Below are 19,782 nucleotides of genomic sequence, written 5' to 3'. Positions count from 1 at the left end.
AAATAGAGTGAGATATAAAGCGAGAGATGAGAAAGAGTGAGATAGAAATAAAACAGAGAAACAAAGAATGCAAGGGAAAAAGACGGATATATGTATAGAGGAAATAAGTGAGATAGATGATAGAGAGAGCGAGAGAGAGAAAGGAATTGGAATAGAAGAGAGAGGAGGGAGAGAAAGTAAGTGGGAGAGAAACAGAGAGACAGAGAGAGAGAGAGAGGGAAAGAGAGAGGGAGAGAGGGGGTATAAAGAGAAAGCAAAGAGAACTACAAGGTAAAAGTGAGCAAGAGATCAACAGAGAGACAGAGAAATAAGAGAGACAGAGAGAAAGAGAGCGAGAAATTGAGACAGAAGAGAGGAGAGAGAGAGAAAGTGAGCAGGAGAGAGAGAGAGAGAGAGAGAGAGACAGACAGACAAGGACCATAGACTTAATAATGTGCAGCAGTAGTCACAGCAGATCTGTGCAGTAGAAGGAGCATCTGACAGGGGGCGCTCAGCTGAAAACTCTGCTCACGAATGAGTTTAACTGTAATAGCAACACTCACACATGAGAATCATGAGATTTTGCTAAATCCTATTTTGAGAAACGGTGAAATATTTCACTACTGTCGGAACAAAACATTTAGTTTTTCAGTTTTTGACAGTATTTTGAAAGGACCTGTTGTCCTTTTTTGTGTGTAAATTTCTGTGTAAATAATTTTGTGTGTAAATGCTGAATGGACCAAAAGGAAACAGTACCAAGTTCTTTTGAAAAAAAGTCTGGTTACATTGACTTCCATTAAAGGTAAAGTATGTTTTTGCTTCTCCCATAAAGTTGTCATTTTGGAGACACAAGGTTTGTTCCAACAGCAGCAACATTCTCTAGATAACATAGTCTGGTGAAGTCAGGTATGTGGTTGTTCAGCCCAAATTCACTGTCCTCTCTGGACATGACTTCATATAAAAGAAACAGTTATGCAGAGTCATTCATATCACACTAAACCTATTTAACAAAGGGAGAGGTGGGGGGCACTGTCATTCTTGGTGGGCTGGTATGGGTTTGGGGTTGGTCACTGCTGGCTAACAATTTATGTAAACTGTATACACACTAAAAATATCACACGTTTATTTTTGTAGTAATATAAGTGGGTAAAATAGCTGCCTCTCATCTGCAAATGATACAGTGCCAGAGAAATAATATTTCTGGAGAAATAAAATTGGATTGCTGTTTTTTTCCCTCCACACTCATGGTATGAAAATGAGTCCCACTTCAGTTGTACAATTAAAAGAATCAATCACAAGCTATATCGAATATATAGATATGATAACCTAGCCGAAATGAATGTATTAATCTTGAAAACCAATCTATGATGTCATCTAACTCTTATATTTATAGCACAGTATAAGATGTGGATATAAATAACATTCTGACTAATAACACTTTTCCCCTCTCTGTAATGTTTTTCCTCCCTTATTCCAGGGTTTATCACATTGATCTACTCGCCTAATAAAAGAAAATGGCTAAACATTCCTTACGTAAAGTCTTTGTCTTTTCATGCTGTGCTCCAACTGAGTTTACAGCGACCTAATGAAGAGGAAAAAAAGGAAAAGAAGGCCGGCGAAAGCTTTGTCAGTGAGGGGGCATTTGCAGCAGCAGGTCTGTAGACACTATTATTGGAATAATGGAAAGGTCAGCTGCATGTGGAGTATGTGTGGGTTCTGAGTCCTCGTGCTTTGAACTATGAGTCAGATGGCCAGCGACACTCACCTGCTGAGATCTTTTGATTTTTTTTTTCTTTTTTACACACTATTGTCAAACTTTTACAAGGTTGGGTGAGTATTGGGGATATCAATTAGATAAAACAAACATGTTTAGTGTTTATTTATGTCTCTGAGCAACTATTTTAATATGGCAGATCATTGCTACGTCCAAAATGGCCATAAGTTTTTCATAAGCCATTTCTGAGCAGACTATAATTGACTATAATTGAAAGAAAAAACATGAAATATGAAAAAACATTGGTTTCCAAAACAGGGGTTCAAAAAATGATTAGAAGCTACAGAGAAGATGGGGCCCCTGACAACCATGCAAGACTTGGTAGACACCAAAGCTGTCCTCATCAGATAAACAGCAAAGCGTTTGAGGAGAAATACAAGCTCCAGATCTGAAAAGCTCCACAGGTGTTTCTGTCCATCTTTCCACACTGTTAGAAATAAAGGTTCTGTGCAGGTACATTTTTTGCTCGTCAAGGTACAAACAAAGTAAATGTTCCCTCAAAGGTACAACAGTGATTTGAAGGTCCAATGTTGTGCCTTAAATACGTTTTTCCAGGTGAAAAGTACATATTTGTACCTTTTCATAGCCTAATGTTTTAAAACAGAACAACACAATAAAAACCCTGGAGATGAGACGGGATGTGTGGAGTCAACACAATTTAGAAGTTATAGTTTTAATGGATTATGGGACAGATCAAGAGGCCATAGGGCTTTTTAACTAGTAACTGACACAGAGGGCTTGTGTGGAACCTGAAGCTTGAGAAGAGGAGTGAACGGAGGACAGTGTGAGGGAGAATGTGGGGGATCTCTTGGATTGTCAGAAGCAAGAAATGAAAAAAAAAAACAGCTTGTAAGACTGAACTTTGAAAGCGTGGAAAAAAAGTGTGGAAGAAATGATATAAATGTATAATTAAATAAATCGTTTAGCCTTTTTTGCCTGATGATAAAAAATGAATAACTTGTACTTGATGGCTCTTTTGACTGGAAATGAAAAGATATTCTCTGACTTCTCTGATGTGTGAACTCTAAAGTTTTAATCTAACCATCATCAGTATTTGTAGCTAGCAGATGACATAGTTTATAATGACTGAAAGCTATTGTTTTGTGTATAGTCTTGTTTTGTGAAACAAAACCATCCTTGACATTTTCTGCTTTTGCCATTGTTTTGTTTTTTGTTTTTTTTTTACATTATTTTGTCATTGTTTTGTTTTTACATGACTTTGTCATTGCTGGATACTGAAAAAAAAGGAAAAAGTCAGAATTGCAGATGGAATCAGTTAATGCAGAATACAAACAGAAAAAATATAAACTGTAAATGTAATCAGTTCGGCAACCAGCTATGAAGAAACCATGTACTTATATATAAATCACTGTTTAACATAAACAGAAAGTACAGCAAAACAGCAATAATAAATATATGCTTTAAAGATTAACCTGACTACCAGACCACCTATTTTGAGTCATTTGTGGGCCACTACAGACCATTAATGATCTCCACTAGGGGCACCACTCAAAGACCTTGATTTCCATCTCTTGTCATCTCTACATTGTGAATGGGACTCCATCTAATTGTACCTCAAAATACTTTTATCTGTCTAGACACACACATGCACTTGTAGACCCACAGCGCTCCCCAGTGTATTACCTGTTAGGAGTCACCTCAACGTGAGAGGCCTTTTCAGACCGAGTGCGATAGCGACGGTGATAAGCCACAGCACTTAGCGCTTAAACACCTCTGTGATAAAAGTCATCCGTTCTTAATGCAGCCTTGAGCAGGACTATGGGAAGAAATTCTAGCAGACTCTGCTAGAGCAGACTCTAGCAGAACCAGGAGAAAAGGACTTTACCAGTGGCTCTCCATCTGTCTTATGTGGCCTTTTACTGAACAAGCTACGGAGTTACATGACTGGAAAACATTTGTAGTTCTCAGCACACTTGAAATTGAGGAATTATTTGTTGTATTTCAATGCAGTTTAAGCTTATTTCTCAAAGGTAAAATAGACAAAAAGACAAAAAACAGACAAAAACGGCCAAGGTTATATACTGTACTGCACAAAGTTGAAATTTTTTTTTTTTTAATTATTTAATTAAATTTAATTGATTTAATTTCCAGTTGAAATGCTCATTAAGTACAAGATTGATTTCTAATGTGAGATTTAGAGTAGATATAAAACAAAGAAGGTGAAAGTCAACGGAATTTAAAGACATCAAAAAATAGAGAAAAGGGGAATCCTAACAACCATGCAAGACCCAGTAGACCACCAAAATGGTCATCAGATAAACAGTACTTAAAGATTTAATCTTTGGGAGAGAGGAGAACATCAATATCCACTGTTGATTCATAATTTGTGATTCATCTGCTGGTGGTCTCCGAACAATGTACTGACCACTCCAGAGCCCAGAACTTGACTCATCACTGAATATGTTTGGGATTACTTGGATCATGCAAAGCAGAAAATACAACCTATTCTAAGAACTTTGGAGGTGGGGAAAAATAATCTTGCAGACTTCTTTGAAAAACTGAAAGCAAGTCTCATGACCAGAAAGCCAAATGGTTCTTCTGTTCAATACAAAGTTTCCTGCTTTTTTTTTTTTTTTTTCGCTGACACTGAACAAAACTTGCGCTTAATGGCTGTTTTGACCCAGAAATTAAATAATAGAACAGTGATCTCTGATTTTTGCTCAGTACTGTATATAAAATCATGACAGCTCAAAAAAATATTTGAATAATTAGAAAGGTTATATGCATGGTTAAGCAGTTGTTCTCTAAGATGGAAAACCTGTTGAATGAGGTTCTTCAAAGAACATTTGGTTGATTTAGCACCGTAAATGTTTCCACTATTGTTACTAAGTAATAGAATCTTGTCATTGTGGCAGTATTTAGCAGTATATAGCAGTATATCACTGCTGTTGGAACAAAATCTCGTATCTCCATTTTTTAAGTTTTTCAGTTTTTATCATAATTTGAAAATGCCTGTTACCCCTTACATTGTACCTAAACTTCATGATGAATTGAATAATAGAACTGACCCAAAATGGCTTGGAAAAAATTCTGGTTCCATTGACATACCTTAAAAGTAAAGTAGTTTTTTTTCCTTCTCTTGTAAAGTTACCATTTTGGAGATACAAGGTTTTCTTCCAGCAACAGCGATACATACAGACAGTCCATATTTTTGCTCTATTCAGATGTGTTGTGAGTTGGGATTGGGCAAAAACGTGGACCACCTGGCAGGCCCTAAGGACCAGTTTGAGAAGAACTGCTATTTTTTGCTATATAAGAAAATAAGTCACGTAATGTCAGAAACCACAGTAGCTTATTGAATTACTAATCAACTTCTTGTGGTTTGAGTGGTTTGACAGGCATGCAGGCAGCTAATTGGTAGAGTATAAGCTTTCATTACTTGTAGCAATATTAGCCCCAAAGCTTCTTGACTGTAAAGTGATGAAAAAAAAACTGTCTAAATTAGTTTTTTTTTTCACAAAACTACAGCTTTAGTTCCAGAAAAGCGAGCTGAGTCACATTGGAGTGCTGTTTGCAGAAGGTTAAAAGCCTTGGTGAGTTTTCCTGGAGCTACAGTTTGAGTTTTCTTTGAGATTTGCGCGAGTTCCACAAACAGCAAAAGAGGGTAAAAGCTTGCTTTCTTCCATTCATACTCCCCATCATGACAACAATTTGAGACATGGATGTGTGCTTGAAAGGGGTTTCAGTCTGAGAGTCATCTGCGCTCATCTCCGGAATGTTCTAGGCTCTTGACCCCGCTGACTGAACATGTCATAGCTTAAATATTCATGAGACCTCCATTACCAGGGAGACAGGCTACTGTCTATACCTCTCCTGCTCTCGCTCTCTCTGTTTCATTCCTTTACCTTCTTCTTCTCCCTCTCTCTGACCCTCCTTCACCTGCCTGCTTATTAAAATCTCATAGTATCAACTCTGCCATTCACGACCAGGCTGAATAATTCAATCAGACTAAAGGAGTCAAATGAATATCTTTAATGACATTACTGCCACAGGGGGAGCAGGGATGGAATTCTGGCTGCACTTACTCTGGCCTTCGCACAAGAGGGGACTTGTTACACTTGACAATTAAGAAAATGTGTGAAGAAAAGGGGATGAAGTATCATCGTGGAAGCTTCAGCACATCTGCCTTTGTTTAACCCTTGAAGCATTATGATTTAATAAGCCTGGGATTTAGGGATTAAAGGTAGTAAAAGAACCAAAGGGATAAGATGACTTGGAAGATTGAACCAAAAGTCGTCTTCTTTTGGGCAACACCTCCTATGAACCCTGTATTAATAACGCAGTATAAAGCATTATATAAATTATAATGTCTGCCATACATTATAAGCTTGCATAATTGCTTACAAGTAGTTATAGATATATTATAATGCACAACAATTTATATAAACAAAAGTATGCAACTATGCAACTAAATGCCAGGCTATAATAACTATTCAAATGATCATTATAAACATTTTGGTATACATCCAGGTAAAAAGAAGATACTATATGGAACAGGAGAAAAATGGCAGCTTTTTGGTAATCCTCATACTGCCCTACATTATTTTTTAAAGAATTTGTTTTTTTAAAGAAAAAGCAGAGCTTTATAAGTATTTTGAATTCAAAAGATTGAAAATTTGGTTTATTTTTAGTTAACTTGAAATTGTAATGCTAGGCTAGCTGGCTACAGGCGTTTGTATGTGTGTTCGTTCCATTGTAAGTACACTAACACAATACGGCTGCTGCTTTACATCATTTTTTCGTCACGGCGAGGAGCCCTCTTGGGCCGGCTGCCTAAGCGACGCTACATTGCAGCTACGTGGCTCCCTGGGCCGGCCACTCGGGTGCCTGGACTGGAGGTGGTTGGCTGCAGGAAAATGCTCCCCCTTTCGTGGCTAAGGACATTTTGGGCCTTCAAGGTTTCCGAAACTGGCTGAAACTTTCTACTGTGACTTTCTACTAGAGTGGAACCAAGACTCAAAACGGAAACCCATCATCCATCTGATTGACACCAGATAGCACAACAATAACACAGCAAGAGTAATATGAATAGAGAATAAGATTTAACAATTAATTTACACTATTGACTATAGAGACAGAAGAAGGAAGAAACAGCCTGTTATTGGACAGCAGTGTTTAGATTAACCAGTGATGACCATTGACTACTGTTAGAGGCCTATCAGAGTAACAATGAGAAACAGATCTATAAGAATCAGTCACTGTTACCATTGAAAACCAGTGGCTTTTGTATGGAGTGAATCTCAGTGAAAATGAGAGTTAAATCCATCATCATCAGTGACTGCTAAGAGGAGCCTATCAGAATGATGTTAGGGTGAATATGGAGCTCAGTGTATTGTCAGGCAGGTGACACAATTTCTGTGATTGAATTGTTTGAGTTTGTTCAGGCAGCAGTAACACCAGGAATGTGGGTGGCATGCAGGTGCGGCTTTCTGCAGAGCATTGATAAATAATTATCAGCACTGAGAACAGCTTTTTGTAAGCCATTGGATAACGACACTAAACGACAGCTGCTTCATTTAGGAACAAGGCTAATGGTAGCAATGGCGTTAAGATAGCTTGCTAATTTCAGTCTTAAACAGGTCCTGCATTGACAGATGGAGTGCAGCAATATCTCCACATCTGATGCTCAGTGTGTTAGACAGACACCTCGATGGTATGAACTGCAGAGTGACTTTTCCAACCCACATATTTTGTGCACAAGATCACTTAAATTCTGTAAAGAGCACTTATATCCTCTATAAAGTGTCATGTACTGAAATTATATTTTATTGGTATTTAAAAGATGTTTGAAAAAACTCACTTCACTTAAAGCCTGTGATAAAGTTCTACAAAGTGGTTTAGTTAAAAAAAAGGTTTTTCTTAAAAAAGTTATTTAGTTAAAATTATTAGTGTCTATGATGCTCTTATGAACAGATCTTATAATGCATTATGAAACCTAACTTCATAAAGTCATATACTCTTGGTTTTTAGTGTTGTGCATGTAATTATATAAGCTTACGCCCAGTATTATAAGGCATTGTGTTTGCCATATAACACTTTACACATGCATTTATAATGCATTATAAATGCAGGATTAATTCATTCTTTTTTTTTATGTTATTGATAGGCAGATCAGTTAAGCTCCCACCTTGCAACCACATGAGATTCAAACATATTAATCCAGTTTCTTAAACAACATAATTGCTTTTCTACCTTTAAGGGGTCATTAAGTGAATGAAACATGATTCTTGCCTCTCAAAGTGCCAAAGCAAAGCCCAGAATAGTTAACAATAGCACCAATCCCAAAAAGTCCAGATAATAATGAAATATAGAACAAGTGCTCTAAATGAGCCCCCCAAATTACTAGTCATCTGAATGTTTTTTTAACCTCCTTTCTTTTGTGGAACTCGCATGTTATTTGGAGCTTTCCTCCAGGGTATCATCAAACTTCTCGGCCATTATTTTCAGTGGAAAACTCTGAAATTATTCCATTATTTCAGAAATCACGCACATTTATAAATATTCAACTCCATTAAGATTTAAATCTTTAAAAAAGATGTGGTAGAATGACTAACCTGACTTGGCTTCTTCAAGTTCTTTGGCTTCCTCAAGTTCTTTGGCTTCTTGCTCTGGTGAAAACAATAACAGATTGGAAGATAAGATAACTAGCAAGATATTGTATATCGCTGCTGTCGGAACAAAACCTTGTATCTCCATTTTTATCTCCAACTTTCAGTTTTTGACATAAATTGAAAATACCTATTACCCTTTTACATTGTATGTAAATTTCATGATGATTGGACCAAAAGAAATGACCCAAAATGACTTGGAGTCAGTCTGGTTCCATTGACTTACATTAAAAGTAAATTATGTCTTTTTGTTCTCCTGTAAAGTTACCATTTTGGAGATACAAGGTTTTGTTCTAACAGTAGCAACATGTTATTTCCAGTTAGACTATAAAAATAGAGTATAACCATAACCAGTATAGCCATATACAAACACAACATAACATGATCAAAGACAAAGGATGTGCAGCATGGTAATGAATCCCATTCATTAAGTCACCATGGTACTGACCAGAATGCCAGTGTTTTTACACATGTGGTTAAAGTCAGTCAAAATGAATATGTTAATGAACTAATGCATATCAGTGACCAGTGCCCCACGCTTGTTTGGGTGGCAAATTGAACGGTACATCAAAGACCATAAATACATGTTCAGAGCTAAGAAACAAAGAATAAATAACTTACTCTTTAGCAAAACTGCAACAACAATTATATAAATATATAATATATAGGGAGATTCAATCGAAAGAGGCCCTGAATACTCTGTAATAACTCTTGCTAGAACGAATCAATCTGAACGAGACAACGTGCAATGAGTTCCTCGGCTTATTTGAAGCTTTGAACAAACTGGGATGCCCTGTGTCGGAGTGGTGGGGCAGGCGCTGGACAGCCATCGCAACATTTAACCTGTTTGCAACTTCCAGATGCATACCCCTGTACCCCTTCATGTGTCTTGCAGAAAACAGAGATCACATCAAGCATAGCATGTAATGCAATCAATTAGACATGTCAAGTTATGTAGTGCATTTGTTTGGTCCAGATTGCTTCATCCTAACAGGAGTTACAACAGAATATTTGGGGCCTCTTTCGAGTGAATCTCCCTGTATAATAGTGTATAACTGTGGACCATATTAACTCATTACCACAATTGTACCACATTGTACCATCTATATCTTTAATATGAAGATGTATATGTCTCTTCTAGACACACCAAAAACAAACTGTAAGCAGAAGAGAAACGTTTTAAAAGGACAGCTGCAACAGTCTTAAAGCTTACTTTGACTTTCATTAACAACTTCCAGTAAGACTTTTCTAAGACACAGCAGCTTCAGTAATTAAGCATAATTTAGTGCTGAACAAACACAGAGTTTCTATTTCAGTCCATCTGAGACATAAGGTAGGGGTGAAAGATCACCACAACATCAGCCATGCCTATTTCGAGTGCGGATTGTTCAATGATTTATTCCTTTTTATTTTTGAAGAACACAACTCTTCATAGATCTCACAGATCCCTTTCGTCATTCCTTCTGCTCCTTAAAGTGTCTATTCAGGGTCAAAAAATATGCATGCATATCGTTGTTGTTGTTGTTAGAACATCCTGCATCTGCAAAACTATAACTTTACAGAAGGAAATGTTCTTAACTTTAATGTATGTTTATATTTAATCCAAATAATTCTGGACCAATTTATTGGTCCGTTCATCACAAAATGAAAAGGACATCTGCTGTGAAAAATAAAATCCTAAAAAGCGGCATTATGAGGTTTTCATGTGACAGCAATGATCATATATCATATATATAGAGCATTTTGAACAATGTGTTTCTAAGAGAGCGTGTATTTTTGTTTTCTTTGTGTCAGATATTTACAGACACTTTAACAAAGACAACATTTATAAAAATAGAGTATAAAAAATAGTCATTGAGCAGCAGCTTCTGCAGACCAAAGCACAGAGACAAATTAGTAAATCAGTGATCAGCAAATCAGAGTCATGAGTTCGAGCCCTGGTGAAGCTACAGCCGTGTGTGGCCAGAAGTCCAAAAAAGCACAATTGCCCTCACTCTCTCTGGGTGGGTAAGATACCCCCCCATCTCCCCCCATCACTCAGCGCAATGCTAGTCAGTGCAGGCATCTGTTAGTTGACGTAACGGAGCTGACGGTTGGCGCTTTCCTCCAAGTGCGTTCAGCTGTCCTATGATACGCTGCTACTTCACAGGTCTCAGAGGAAACCTGTGTTAGCCTTCTCCCTCCCACTGCTCGTGATATGGTGTAATTGCAGGAGTCCTAACCAGTGGGTGGAACTGGATGCGACTAAATGGTGGAAAAAATAGCAAAGAAATCCAAAAAGCTTCTCTTTAACTACAAACTCCTTCTTTTATTTATTTACAGAACAATTCCCGATACATGAAGAAATGATGAGAAGAAAGGAAAAAAATGAGAGAAGAGAAAAATAAGATGAGAAAAAAGTTGGAGAAGAAAAAAAGAAAAAAGAAGAGAAGAAAACCCAGGAGGAGAAATGAGAACAACAAAAGAGAAAACAGAAGGAAAGAAGAGAATGGATGACAAGAGTGGATGACGGTATAAAGAAAGTATAAAAAGAAGAAAAAAGTAAAGAGGAAACAAAGTAAGAAGAGAAGAGAAGAGAAGAGAAGAGAAGAGAAGAGAAGAGAAGAGAAGAGAAGAGAAAAAATAAGAGGAGAAATTAGTTCAGGAAGAAATAAGCGAAAAGAAAGGAAAATGAGAAGAAAAACAAAGAGAAAAAAAACTGAGCAACAGATATAAAAACAGATGAAGAGAAAACAGGAAGAGAAACAGTAGTTAGAAGAAGAGAAGAGAATGGATCGCAAGACAGTGGACAACAGAAGAGAAAAAAATAAAAAGAAGAATTAAGTAAATAGAAAACAAGAAAGAGGAGAAGAGAAACGAGTGGAAGGGAAGAGAAGGAATGGGAAGAGAAGGGAATAATAAGAAGCAATAACAAGAAAAGTGAGAACAGATGAAGAAATAATAATATAAAAGAAGGGAAGAGTAGAAAACAGAACAGAAGAGAACAGCAGAAAGGAGTCTGTTCTCCACCTTCCTGGTCAAGTTGAGATGAGACAAGAAAGAATGAGCTGGAATTGAATGAAAGAAGCCCATAAAGCTCAGTGGTGTTTCCGGATCTGCGGGCAGTCATCTCCACGGCTGTGTGAGCTAACAGCCCAATCTCAGACGCTGTTCTTTCCCGTTAGGATCGCACTCCACATCCTCACATACATTATGACAGCCAAGAAAAATGAGGTACTGGGCTGTGGACTCTTTCTGACCCGCGTAGCCTCACACGGAGCGGGCTGAGAGGAGGAGAGTCAACTCCAATCTGCCCACAAGCAGCGGCAGCTGGAAAGGAGCAGACAGGCTCAATTAGGGCCACCGCTCTCTGCTTCCCTCCACCTCGCCATCAGCGCCCATCGGTCGGCCTTCCCCACTTTACCTTCCTCCACAGCTCCATTCAAATCAGACACTGAATGTTAGGGGGATTTGCCACATGTGTGGGTGCGGATATGCCTACAGAATGATAACACAACTGCCAGGCAGTATTAACTTCAAGAGACATATACAGGAAATTAAATATACCCAGTCAATGTATGAGAAATACAGGAGATACATACTAACATAAACTCAGCTCTAAATGGCATGAAACAGAGAGAAAAACAGAGAAATACTGGAGAAGCAAGTGAGAGAAAGATAGAAACAGACAAAATGAGAAAGAGAGAGAGAGAGAGAAAGAGTAAAATAGAGAGAAAGGGAGACAAAGGGGAGAGAAACAGAGTGAAAAGGAGGGAGAGAGATTGTGAAAGATATACGTCAAAGACAGAGAGAGCCAGTGAGACAAATACACTAAAAGAGTAAAAGAGAGAGAGAGAGAGAGAGAGAGAGAGAGAGAGAGAGAGATGGTGAAATACAGAGTCTGGGAGAAAAGGAGAGAAAGAAAAAGAAAGAAAGAGAGAGTGAAAGAAAGATAAGGCAGAGACAGAAAAGTACGGAGTGTGAGAGAGAAAGAAGCAGAGAAGGAGAGAGAGGGTGACAGAGAGAGAGAGTAGAGTAAAAGGGAGGGAGAGAAAGGGAGGGAGAAATAGACTGAAAGAGCAAAAGAAAGAGAAAGAGAGCGAAATAGAGAGCCTGAGGGAAAAGGAGAAGAAGGAAGAAAAAGAGAAAGAAAGCATGACAGAGAGAAATAAGAAAGAGACAGAGAAGAAGGGAGTGAGAAGTGGAGAGAGAAAGAAAACAAGAGGGATATAGAGAAATATAGAGAAATAAACAAAGAGAGACGAAAAGAAAGGGAAAATGAGGGCAGAAAGAGAAAATGAGGAAAAGGAAGGCAGAACAAGAGAAAAAACAGAAAAAGAGAGAAATAAACAGGCAAAAAGAAACAGAAAGTAAGAGTGAGAGAAAGGGAGAGAGGAAGGGAAAAACAAAGAGATGAACAGAGACAGAGAACAACAGAGAAAGAGAGAGTGAAAGAATCAAAGTGAGAAAGGAAAAGGGGAGAAAGACAGAGTAAAAGACAAAGGGAAAGAAAAGAAGACGAAGAAAGCAAATAGAACATTTGAAAAAGAGAAAGAAAAGAAAGACAAAGAAAGAAAATCAAAGAGACAGAAAAAGAGGGGGGAGTGAAAGAGAAACAGAAAGAGAGTGGAGGAGTGAAAGAGAGAGAGACTGAGAAAGACAAATAAAGGGAGATAAAGGAAAGAAAGGGAGGGAGGGAGAGACAGAGCGATAAAGAGGAAAATTGAGACAGAGAAGGGAAGACAAAAAGAAAGACAGAAAATAAGAGAAAGAAGCAGAGAGAGAAAATCCAAGAGAGAGAAAGAAAGAAAGAGCGAAAGAAAAGGGAAATACAAAGAGAGAGAAAGAAATAGATAGAGAGAACAACAGGAAGAAAGAGAGCTGAGAGAGAAAGAAATACAGAGAAGACGAGATTGAGAGAAAGATTGAGACGTAGAGATAGAGAGAGAAATTAAAGTAAGAGTTGAAGTCGGAGCCACTGACTCACTCAGCAACTCAATTACTTCAGCAGCAGGTGACCCATTCACTAAATCCTATTCCCGCACGGGCTGCAGGACAGGGAACAGGTCATTTACTCTTCACTACCCCCTCACATGTATACCGGGCCGTGACCCACACCATCTCGAGGCCTAAGCAGAAATGCATTCACTTGGCTACTTGTTTCTATTTCACTAGACTGCATTTTAAAGGCAAAGTCTAAGCCTCAACCCCACTGCTCCTCCGCCAACCATCAGCAGATGTATTTTTAAAAAGCCCAGGGGTCCCGAGTTACAATACACTGACCTTTATTTAAATGTCTCCTCCGCTATGAGCAGAGCTCATTATAGCTGGGACAGCAGTAGCGTTTCCACCATAGCAAAAAATAATCCCTAAAATCATCCATCTTTCGGTTTTTTCTGACCCCCCACACTCCCCCTCCATGCAGCGCTCCACTCATGCCACCTCTCTCTGGCTCTACAGGATTGGCTCCTGTTCTTCGTCTCGGTCTCACAGTCTCGTCCACCGTTAGTCACTGCCACTAATTAGCCTAGCCTCGGCTAATGAACTTCCCTCAGCAATAAGACTAAAGAGCGTCTGGGTGACTGGAGGACTGGCGTAAACACTGTCTGGCTTCGGGTGGTTTAGCATTCTGCTCAGACATCTCGCCTCCCCAGAGCTCTGCATTCCCAAACTGTAGCACCTTCACAAAATTCCTATTTCACTCACTATTTATTTTTTTTCCTTCATTTGAGTTTTATTCAACATTTTACTGAGCATTTACATTTAACTTCTAAATTCTCTTTAACTGTCTCCAATCATGCATTTGGAAGGTCCCATATATACCCCCAGGCTTCCACTCTGAACATCTGCAGTGTTCTTAATCATCTCTAGTTATTATTTTTAATAAGTATTCAAGTACATGGATGCATCAGGAAATAGCAGACCCAGAGGGGTGCACATTTTTTTGCTTCACCCAAACTAGGGATAGAGTTTTAATAAATAATTGAATTTAATGTCTTAGAAATGCTGCCTTTTACTCATTAATTCTGCAGTTTCACTAATTCAACTAATAATTCTGAGATTCAGTGTTTGACCATAATAACAATAACAGTAACAAATGTAAAAATAAATAAACATCAGTGAAATGAAGGTGATCGTTTGTTTTTGTAAATGAACAACAGCAGTGCTAAAATACAGTACATATATGGTTTACTTGTACATGTACATGTATTTTCCTTTAAAAGAAAAAAACAGGTATTGACAAATTTGACAGTGAAAATACTTTTTAATGCACTTTTCATATATACGGAGTTTAGTTTGTGTATGAATCTCGCTCCAAAAGTTTCCCCATTTTTAATATTTCTTCTTTGTCGTGTCTATAGACATGGCTATGGTCATGTCTTACTTGAACTGTTGTCTACATTAACCCTATGATTTTCAGTGGTACTGCTCCTTTTTTCAGAGAACATGCATAAACATGAATGACATGGACAACAAGAACAGACAGAAGACTCCATCCATCATCCATCATCCATATCCCTTTTTTAACGTTGAGTAGGGAGAGTACGCATTTTCATTTTATCGCTTGCAATTTGCATGGAAAGTGGATGTTAACGCAGCTTGTGATTGCAAACATTTCAATGGTGATAGTAGTGTGCATGCTACAAACAGAGTAACGTTCTTGCACATTTAATTCACAATTGAGCTTTGTGAATGTTCAAAAAAGGCCATTCCTTTTTCTCTCTGACAACTGCTTCGACCCCGGAATAAACACATCCTCAGCCTCATTGCATTCAGAAGGCTCTGTTTGCTGCAGCTCCTCACAAGGCAAAAAGCTTTTGTATGGCCACGGGGAAGACACAGGAGGTGAAGCAGGACAAGGTCTTCTATAGACATCCATCAGGTTACGTCCTTAGCTGCCCCTAAGCTGAATCATACCTTGTTATGTAAAATCTGCACAAGAAGGGCTAAGAGGGGGAGGGATTTGGGACAGGGCATTCGTGGTCTGCTGCACACAGGCTGGCTGGGAAGTGCCCTTACCTGCTCTCATCTCCTCACAGCTCTCTTTGATCTTCCTGTGGCAGACAGCAGCCAGGGCAATGAGCAGGACGAGCAAACACACAGCCAAACCCACCGTTACCCACAGAGCCACCGGCGGAAACGCCAAACCCTGAGCTGGAGAGAGAGAGAGAGAGAGAGAGAGAGAGAGAGAGAGGGAGAGAGAGAGAGATGGAGACTTCATCAGCATCACAGTATATTCACTTTTATGGGCATCATCATCTTTGCCATCATCACCATCACTATCATCAGTATAGGAGGTAGCAGTATCTGTAGCTATATAGTTTCTGTATGACAAATTATATCCTTCCCACTTTAATATCATTTTAACACTCTCTTAATGCTCAACAGAGCACTGTGAATCATGCAGGTGATTGGCTGACGAGATTGAATGGCCACTTAAGAGGCTTTAAAGAGTACCCAGAAGGCACCTCTCTCAGCATTAATGCAGGAATCTCTCTCTTGACTGGAATTAGCCCCATTCTCAGGGTTTCCCAGATCTACTAAGCCTGTGGGGGCAGGTTTCAGGTGCAAATAGAATGCATTCAGCCAAAAAAAGCATGCGTGGCATGTACAAAACTATTATGCAAAATAATTTCTCTTTCCATGCTTACAATACGGTCCAACAGCTGGTAACGCCTTATTAAACCCTGCTGCAAAACCAGTCCAAAAACAAGTCAAAGCAGGCCTCACATGCTGTCATGAATAATACTAAAGTCATGTTACCATTTCTTGTCATTGTCATGACAGATGGTACGATGTTTAAGATCATGGCAGTTTGTGTCACTTGCTAAAGTAAAGTCACAAATTCAAATGCTATAGTATCGGTCATGAAAACTGATCATGGAAACATGACACTGTTTGGACTGTTAATGAACATAATCTATTATGGCAACTCATGACACCATTTTATTATTATTGTTGTTGTTGTTGTTGTTAATAATGAAAATATTAAATAATATAAAACATTAACATCAATTCTAAAAAATATAAATTCAGTAAAAAGTAAAAAAAAACTCTTTTGAGGTTATTAAGAGCTTTGTTCCTGGCCTCTAGCTTTACTCCAGCCATTGCATGGATTTATTACATTTAAACCATAGCACCTGGTTTAATTTAAGTCTAGTATGTGAATGCTGGACTTTCTCATGGAGAGGTTAAGAAACGGTTAAGCTAACACACTCACAGACATTGAGATTACAATGTATTGTTTATTTTTAGTGTTTATTCTAATGTTGTTGGTTTCTGAACAAATAAACAAATAGATTTATATATTATTTTCTCACATAGCCTAAAACATCTGCACAACCCACTCTTTAAAAATGGCTCTTCAAGCTTCAGGCAATGTTTTTATAGAACCATGAACACCGAAGAACCTGTCAAAGAACCTGTTTTCGGTACTATATAAAAGTGTACAGTATACATTAGAGGGAAGATCGTACAAAAGTAGCTGGTTACATTGCCGGATTATATATTTGGTTTATTTAAGTTTTGGTGCCTAGCTTTACACTCATAAAGCCAGGCATAAATGAATAGTAGTGTCTCAAAGGCCTGCATTTCTTTTAACAATGACTGCAGTCATAGAGGGTAGACAGAAGCACAAGCTGCTGAATGAATATTTACCAACAGAATAACATCACTTCAACTCCCAGAACCTTTCTGGTGTTTGCCTAGCAACATATATGGATAGTGTCCTTATTGTGTCTGAGATACTTCTTTTCAGCCAGGGTTGAATTAGTCCTAATTAGAATGTTTTGGAGGGTAAGAACTTCATTTAAAAAAATTAATGAATTAAATAAGGAACAAGTAATGACAAGTAATTGTTATGGTTCCAATTCCATCTGGTAGCAAGGTCTCACCCAATCAGAGCAGGCTAAATGGGGGATGACTAGTATTTGCTTCCTCCAAGATGCTTGAAGCATCACTACAGCTTTTTGGAACTGCTAACTGACAATTCAGGTACACCAGCTAATGCTTATGTTGCCTAACTTTGTGCAGAATAGGGGGTGTGGAAGAGAGCCATCCTCCCACCCAGAGAGAAGGAGGACAATTAAGCTTCTTTGGGCTTCTGGTCATGTATGGCTGTGGCATCACAGTTGATCAAACTTGTGATCTCCTGAACACAGGGCCAATGTTTAGACAGCCCACCTGCTTTTCTCCACAGCAAAGAAACAAGCCTATAACTCTGCATTCTCTTTTACTCTGGACAGCGAAACATGCTTACATTTTAGAGGCACACCCACAAAGCAGTTGGCGAGGTAAGCAACCAACGTCGCTGTAATGTAAATTCCAGTGTTCGTTTTTCCTCTCTTCCATACACCATGTCCCTTCACTGTTGTTTTCCTCAGGCAGCTGAAGGCTCTATTCTCATAACACTCCCTGAAGGCTGAGTTATGTTCTCATGATGGCCTTTCATTCCTCCAGGAAGAGTGGATAGGAGCGCCCTTCGCATGTCTCTGAGTGTTGAGCAGGTGTAGCGGAATGGACACTCAAGTGAGGAAACGAAAGCGTAATATGAGTGACAGGATGTGGACGAGAAAAAAGAAACAGCCGAAAACAAACTGGTCAGCAAGACAGGGAGAGTTATTGCAGACTCCTCCAAATTTCCCCTGGGCATTACTGTCTGTGTTTATGTGTGTCTTTGTGTCTTTGTGTGTGTGTGTGTGTGTGTGAGTCAATGTACGTTAGCAAAGGTGTATGTGAGAGAGAGTGAGAAGGAGAGAGACTCCACTAAATGCTCCATGGCTGGACTGCAATACAAACACAGCATCATAGCAACTACTCTGGTGAAAATAAAGTCAAAAAATTTGCTTTGCAAATAGAGAGAAAGTGAATAAGCACCTGGATGCACTCAGCTCAGGGAGAATGGGGCAAAAACATTGAGTGCGTTTACATGCACTGAATAATCTGATCAAAAACAGATTTCTGCAGTTATCAAATGGTCATATAAACAGCATACTCTGATCCTATTGAGAATTTCCATTAAGAAATCCGACAGAGAGCTGGATTTTAGCTCAATAATCAGATTTCTCAGCGCATGTAAACTTTTACTTTGATTTTTTTCGTATTTCTCAGCATGTGCAAAAAAAGCAAGCAGTATCGCCGCAGATGGCAGCAAAACACTTTTGGAGCGACAACGAAACCAAATACATGCTTGACGAAGTGAGGCATTCATTAAATATTCTTTATTTTCTAGATGATGTATGTCCTTTTTTTAGGTAAAGTGGTGTAATGTTTTGTATTTTTTATGCCGTGGCATGAAGTTTGGGTTTATGTTATGTTTACGTCACTTCTTCTTCTCTTCTGAGTTTCCCCGTTATCTGATTACTCGAGTGCATGTAAACGTGTTGCTCAGATTACTGACAAAATCAGATTTTTTGCAGTTATCGGATTATTAAGTGCATGTAATCACACTTACTGAGCCAAATAATGGTCAACAGGAATTTATGACATTTTTGGCTTTTGTTTTTTTTTTTTTACATTTAGGGTGGAATTGATGAAGGGAAAAGAATCGCAGGCCAAAGATAGAAAAAGAGAGTGGGGTGCTTGGGGTGGCATTGGGGTCCTAAAGTAAGAAACGGTGGAGAAATGACCACCCACAGGGCATGTCCTGCCAGATTTTGACAAGCCTGTATTCATCCAGTATGTCTTTATCACACTCCCACATTCACTCCTTTCTGCCATTTTTGTGTGTGGTTATAACAGTTTTATATCATCTTGTCGTTTATTTGGTTTGTTTTTCTTCAAATTTCTTTGCCCATTAAAGATTAAAACACAGTAGATAACGTAGTTTGAAATTTACACAGAGACAGGCAGCCAGTCTTAGTGCTCATGGGAAGTTACCTCAGCTAACATTCCTGGCATGTTTTTCTTTTCACCTAGTATCTTTCATCACCTCTGTGAAGAAGAAAGAAACTGATACCAAATGTGCTAAATTATGTTGATCATTCATTTAACCACAGCTCATCTTGCTTTTGACAATTTAACATTTGGTCGATAGTACCAACTGGACTCTGGGCAGCAGAGCTCAAAACCTGTCCATTCCAAAACTGGACACCTGTCAACCCTACACAGAACAAGATGGCAAAACTGCCTTTGGAAAGTCTAATATACACATGTAAAATGTTAAATGCATATATTAGACTTTCCAAGTTCTTCAAGGGGTCTTTAGTAAAAAAAAAAAGGGTTCTATATAGAACCATGAACATTCAGAGAACCCTTTCCATGATTAAAGGGTTCTTTTCATCATGAAAGTGTTCTTCAGATTGATGGAAAATGTGCTATAGATCGTTCTATATAGAATCTTTTAAAAAGGACATCGAAAAGGGTTCTTGTACTGTTAGAATGTCAGGATTATTACAATTGAAGAACCTTTTTTGGTGCTTT

The 19,782-nt window shown here is 38.5% G+C and overlaps 1 protein-coding gene across 1 annotated transcript in view; it reads right to left on the bottom strand.

Moving 5' to 3' along the window:
• The window catches only part of cd276 (CD276 molecule), a 141,602-nt gene that overhangs the window by 31,463 nt on the left and 90,357 nt on the right, over positions 1–19,782 (bottom strand). The window contains exons 5-6 of the mRNA XM_017714200.2: positions 15,382–15,516; positions 8,329–8,382 (exon numbers count right to left, since the gene is read on the bottom strand). Of these exons, the coding sequence (XP_017569689.1) occupies positions 8,329–8,382; positions 15,382–15,516 (189 nt within the window). The remainder of the gene's footprint in view (positions 1–8,328; positions 8,383–15,381; positions 15,517–19,782) is intronic.

The sequence above is a fragment of the Pygocentrus nattereri genome, chromosome 7, assembly GCF_015220715.1.
Source record: "Pygocentrus nattereri isolate fPygNat1 chromosome 7, fPygNat1.pri, whole genome shotgun sequence".
NCBI classification, from domain to species: domain Eukaryota; kingdom Metazoa; phylum Chordata; class Actinopteri; order Characiformes; family Serrasalmidae; genus Pygocentrus; species Pygocentrus nattereri.
Note: the sequence above shows the minus strand (reverse complement) of the source record. Positions and strands in the feature narration are given on the sequence as shown.